This window comes from Scyliorhinus torazame, chromosome 7, assembly GCF_047496885.1.
Source record: "Scyliorhinus torazame isolate Kashiwa2021f chromosome 7, sScyTor2.1, whole genome shotgun sequence".
In the NCBI taxonomy this organism is placed as follows: Eukaryota; Metazoa; Chordata; class Chondrichthyes; order Carcharhiniformes; family Scyliorhinidae; genus Scyliorhinus; species Scyliorhinus torazame.
In genome coordinates, this window is record NC_092713.1 from 83,105,417 (window position 1) to 83,111,416 (window position 6,000).

At 45.4% G+C, this 6,000-nt stretch overlaps 1 protein-coding gene across 1 annotated transcript in view; it reads right to left on the reverse strand.

Moving 5' to 3' along the window:
* The window catches only part of hook1 (hook microtubule-tethering protein 1), a 149,510-nt gene extending 146,722 nt beyond the window's left edge, over positions 1 to 2,788 (reverse strand). Inside the window, exon 1 of the mRNA XM_072510981.1 lies at positions 2,629 to 2,788. Within this exon, the coding sequence (XP_072367082.1) occupies positions 2,629 to 2,673 (45 nt within the window). The 5' untranslated portion in view covers positions 2,674 to 2,788. The remainder of the gene's footprint in view (positions 1 to 2,628) is intronic.
* Between the last annotated feature and the right edge of the window lie 3,212 nt (positions 2,789 to 6,000).

The window sequence follows — 6,000 nt, forward strand, 5'->3', positions numbered from 1 at the left end:
TGACATTCTCCCCCCACAGTGACAGCCCAAATCAGAAGCTTTGCATTATGAGATAGGAAACAAAATATTTAAACCCTCATTGCCAAAGGCAACATGTTGCTGCTTCAATGCACTGAACCGCCTCAGTGTAAAATTAAAAATAAAATCACTTGAACAAAATCATCATTTTAAAAACTAAAATCTTTCCAAAAAATCACCACTTTAATTAAAGTAACAAGTCATGTCTCAAACAAAATTGACATTTTGTAATATAATTATCCTTTTTTTCAGTCCTAATGTGAAATTCATGTACCATCCTACTGAGATGGAACTGGTAGTACTCAGTGGATAAAGAGTAGTCGATAGAACATGTCACAATTTTGAACTGCATCACTCGGATGAGATTGATAGTAGTCATTCAGTAAATTGTTGGCATACAGATTAATAAAACTTTTGTGAATCATTATCAACACAATATTCAAAATTGTGACAGACAATTTTGAATATTGTGTTGGTCGTGATTCACAAAAGTTTTATTAAGAATGATTCAATCACAAATCATTACTATATGAAACAGGTCAACAATGTGTCCAATCAGCCTTCTCCCCACCCCCTCCCTTCCCCCACCTTCACCTTTCTTCCATCCCCACCACCTCCAAACTTAAAATTGTTCTCCAAAGAAGATTTGACGGGGACTTGGTCATTCAAGCCACCATACTATATTCATCTACCTCTGTCCTTTAAATAGGTCATATCAGGTGAATAATCAAAGTTAGGTCAAGGAATAAATATTCAATGACATCAATCTAATATTACAAGCTGCATTATTAAATCCTGACTTGCACCTTACAGGTGACTATTTTCATATTGATTGCAGTGTAACCATCAACAAATTAGCACATAGGCTGCCATGAAACCCTGTCTACATTAATCATCAGAACTTTCAATCACATCCACAGGCAGATGTTCATCCATTGCCCCTAAAAAGGAGCTCCTCAACATAGCACTGACAGTTGTTTGGTACTACCAAATTTGAATACTGCTGAAAAGAGAGATATGTTGCCAAATCTTTTCGTCCTGCACTCATCAGGACAAATGCAAAAATGCCAAATTTCAAATGATCACAACAATCTATACTACAGGAGAAAAGGGGTGCTAATTTCTTGGTAGATTGACTGTTTAGCCGAGGCATTGCCATGAAGAAAGTAACGGGGAACTATAGGCTCCCAAAGCTGCCGGATAAGTCAAGCAAGGCTTCAGCATATGCCTTTTGTTTGCTGAAAATGGGTCCTGGCTAATGAATGCATGTCACTTCTAGCAAGTGCAAATGAGTCCCGTTATGAGCTTGATCGATCATCTTAAATTGTTAGCATAGATATGAGCACGCTCATATCAAATGCTGTCCAATTGTGGAATTACATCTCACAGTTGACATTTTGGTGCTGGTGTCGCGCAGGTGTGTAGGGCATACATCCCAATGACTGGCTGATTGAATCAAACTGCTTACTATGAACAGCTAAAGGTACATGCTGAGTACAGGCTGTGCTTATACAACCCATGCTTGACAACTCAAAACAAAACATCTACTGTTAGATGTAATTCCACGATTGGGCAGCACTTGATATTATTTATAAAATGAATCTAGCCATACAAGTTGATCTAATAATCACAATTACTGATTTACATTATATATTGAGTATTATAATCCTAAATTAGCATGCCATTAAATCTTATAGTACTTTGTGGGACTCACAAGAGGGTGGAATATATTTCTGTAAATTTAAAATACAGGATAAAACTACACCATTGGGCAAAGCAGCATGTGATAGTGTCTGAATGCCTGGATATAATTGAGCTTGCTTTACATGAGAACTGTTGTACCGTGGCTTCCTCTTCTTTAAAGAGAATCTTACACATGAAACTTTTAGAAGTCTAAAAACTCTTAATAACCAACAATGTGTGGTAAAAATCGGTACTTCGCTGTTGTCTTAATACAAAAATAATTTCCCTATTGTTATTAAAAAAAGGCACCAACATCTTTGCCATTTCACTATATTTCCCAATTAAATCAGAGATCAATGTTAATTTTCACCCATCTGCAATGTAATTGCATTTCCCTGGACAATAGGTGGTCTAAGCATGGCATCATCTTGTTCCTTCCTGTCAAGGAGACCCAAAGAGAAAAAAACAGGATTGATTGTTTAGGGAGCCAGTTCAATCAACCAGCTATTCAGAATTGTAATTCTATAAGTGTTTTGTTTTCTCCCCTTCTTAAATATTTTGCAAGGTAAATTATGCTTATTTTAAAATAAAAAATAATACTGTCTCATTAATAATGGCAATGGAGAAATCAACTCAAGCTTGTTTAAACATTACTTTAGGCCTGTAAACTATTTCTCGTGCATTTAGATATTTTAGATCATATTTCTAACTTTAGTTCGACAAATGCAACATAAACTTAGTGGTTGAAGCACCTTTGTGGTGTATTTAGACAAAAAAAAGTCGAAAATGTACTCGTTGTCGTGCTTGCTCGGGGTCATAATGGCTGTTTGAAAGCCTAGCATTATACCTGTACTGGAGGACAGCACAGGTGAGCCAAACGGGGCTGCAAAGCAAGAGGTAGCCTACACTTCAGCAGCACTCACTCACCCAGATTATCAAGCTGTCGCATAGGTCCGACTTATTCACTTCCATGAGCCTTCAATTCATTTATAAAACACACATACACAACTTATTTTAACCTGAACCTTCCACCTCTTCCGTCTGATCCAGGGGGAAATTATGACACAGATCGACAGCCCAATGGCTACTGAACGCAACGACAGCTGGAGAGGGAGGATGCGCACTGGCTCGCCTCGATGATTGACATTTGTAATGTCCATTCAGGGCCCGTGCTGTGGTTGGAAATCTCGCCCGCCTTCCTCACCTGAAATGGAATGAAGAGTCTCCCGTCCTGTCAGGTAAATCGTGGCGGACTTTCAAGCTGAGCTGTTTTAAGAAGCGCGCAGCATTTGGGGAAAAGATGCAAATAGTGTTAATAAACAAATACATGCAAAATATACAGAATTTGCACGATCAGTTTTTCCAAAACATTTCAGTTAAAGTTTAATAATTATTTCAAAAGCACATTTGGTCAGCATTAAGGTGACTTTAAATTCATGACAGCGATTTAATAAAATTCCCCTTTCACATACATATTTTGCAAATGTATCAGTGATGCATATATTTTCCTGGAGCCACAACAGATCCTTAATATTTTAATCGGCACTGAAGGGGGGTTAGCTCATATAGCTGCTTTGAGCGGTTTTATTGGTTGCATGCTTTGTCAATCTCTGGGAGACGCTTTGAGGAAGTAGCTGGGGGTGGGGGGGGGGGGATCCTCTCACTAACACCAGGCACTGCCCTATTGCTTGGCCTGCGTAACTGCAGCTCTTCAGTCTGTCTGGGATACAGTCTCTCCTGTCTGTCCTCAAGCAGAAGTGGTTACATTTCAAATGTCCAAATAGTACAGAGAGCTGCCACCATCGTTTCTACTCGTAAAACCACACACACAGGAAATGCTTTAATACTCAGCAGGCCTGGCGGCCACAGTGGAGAGAGAACAGAGTCAACGGGGGCGGGGGGGAGACTTGAACACAAAACCCCATCCCAGGCCCGAAGTATCATCAGAACAACTATACAGCATTACAGATGTAAAAGATTTCAAAGGTCATCGGCCTGAAACGTTTTTTCAGCTTCCCTCTCCAAACACGTTGCCTGACTTGCTGAGCATTTCCAGCACTTTCTGGTTTTCATTCGGATTTCCAGCGTTCAACGTGGTCCCTTGCTTTCCACTCAAAAGGGTTCAGGTGGTCTTGTTTGCAGACTTTTTAAAAAAGTTCAACAAGGTTTACTATAATCTTTTCAGATACTAGATGTTCTGTGAGAACTTTAGAAGTGTCCATTTCTATTGAAGCAATCGCCAACAACACAAAGCACTTCACAGAAAATCATTTCACACGCAAGTAACTCCTGTTGTAAAATTGGTTACCTAGAATAATTAACGTGATGTGAAAGCTAAGTAACTGTAGAATAGTTTATGTTGATTCAAAATTGATTAGAATTTTTTATATAAGGGCCATGAAAAGGAAATAATAACTTGGAGTCTGGGGATTCTGAAGATGGCGGCGGGGAGGAACAAATAGGCGGCGGAGAGGGACAAAATGGCGGCACACTCTGCCCCCGTGAGGCGGAGGCCAGCTGCAACAAAGGGTTTTGATCGGGCAGTGCGTAGCCAGCCGTGCTGGGGGCTTGAGGCCCCATCCAAGATGGCGCCGGCCATGGATCGCACATGGAGTCCGGGGACTCCGGAGATGGCGGCGGAGAGGAGCAAACTGGCGGCGAATGCTGCTCCAGCGTGGCGGAGGCCAGCTGCAGCAAGGGGTTTTGGTCCGGCAGCGCGTAGCCAGCCGTGCTGGGGGCTTGAGGCCCCATCCAAGATGGCGCCGGCCAGGGATCGCCAATGGAGTTCGGGGACGGAGACCCCGACGATTGGACTGGCGAGGGACAAAATGGCTGCGCGCACTCCTCCAGCATGGTTGCCGGGGGGAAGAATGGCCGTGGCTGCGACGCTGCCTGGCGGGGCAAAGGCTGCGGTGCGCGTTGGGCCGGCGGGGCTGGGAAAAGGGAGTGCGGCAGTGGGCCTGGGACGGTGGGGACTTGGAAGAACTGTGGTTGCACAGCGGGCGGCTGGAAGAACGGCTGAGGGTAGTCATTGGATACCGCGTTCACCGCGCGGGCGAGGCAGACCGCGGCATAGTGGCCTTTCTTGCCGCACCCTTTGCAGGTGACCGTGCGGGCCGGGCAGCGCGCGCGCGGGTGATTCGCCTGGCCGCAGAAGAAGCAGCGTTGGCCGGCGGCGGTATCAGGGCGTCTTGCTGCGGAGTTAGCGGGTAAGTCTGGGGGTTAAGCGGGTAAGTCTGGGGGGCTGCCGCGGCAGGGTGCCACGCAGCCCAGGGGGGCACGGTGCGCGCGGGGGCGTATGCAAGGGTGTTTTTGTATGCCACGTCCATGGACCCTGCCAGGGCCCGGGCCTCGGTGAGGCCCAGCGTATCCATTTCGAGTAGCCTTCGGCGAATGTCGGGGGAGATCATACCTGCCACAAAAGCGTCTCAAATTAAAAGTTCGGAGTGCTCGTTCGTCGTCACCGCTGGGCAGCCGCAGTTTTTGGCCCAGCACGATCAGTGCCCTGTAGAAATCTTCTAGCGTCTCATCTGGGCTCTGCTGTCTCATTCCCAGCAGGTGACGGGCGTAGACCTGATTAAGTGGACGAATGTAGTGTCCTTCCAGCAGTTCCATGGCTTTATGATAGTTTGCCGCCCCTTCAATCAGGGGGTAGATCGCCGGGCTGACCCGCGAGCGTAGGAGGTGTATTTTCTGCCTTTCCGTGGGGGTGTCGGCAGCCATATCGAGGTTGCTCTGGAAGAATGCCAGCCAATGCTTAAAAATCGCGACAGAGTTTTCTGCGTGAGGGCTGAGCGGAAGGCACGCCGGCTTGATGCGGAGATACATCCTTCAAAGTACTTATCTGATTAAATTGATACACAATCAATACTCTTGAGTCCACGTGGAGTCATATCGATTCAGCTTTAATCAGATAGAACTGTACCCAGCAGTGAAGTTACAGAAGTGAAGGCTGCTGGGACGGCATTGATTCTTATACCCCGCCTCTCAGGGTGGGGCTATGTACATTGCCCAATGGTAGACCCTGCGGTCTAGCCAATGGTCATTCCTCTCTCTGGTACCGCAATACCTGGTATTACCACAGTGGTCTCGCGTTACACAGTGATATAGGTTGAGGTTATGGTGGTACCCGGTATACATTAGTACAGTGTTTTGCCTCGTTACATGTCACAACTATTTACAGTATTTATTTACATTCAAAATGAAGCAATTAGTCGGTCGGGGACCCTGGTCGTCCTCTGCGATCGCCGGAGTTCCGGCGGTGATGCAGGCGCCGGCTCGGGTATCCGTGGCTCCGGG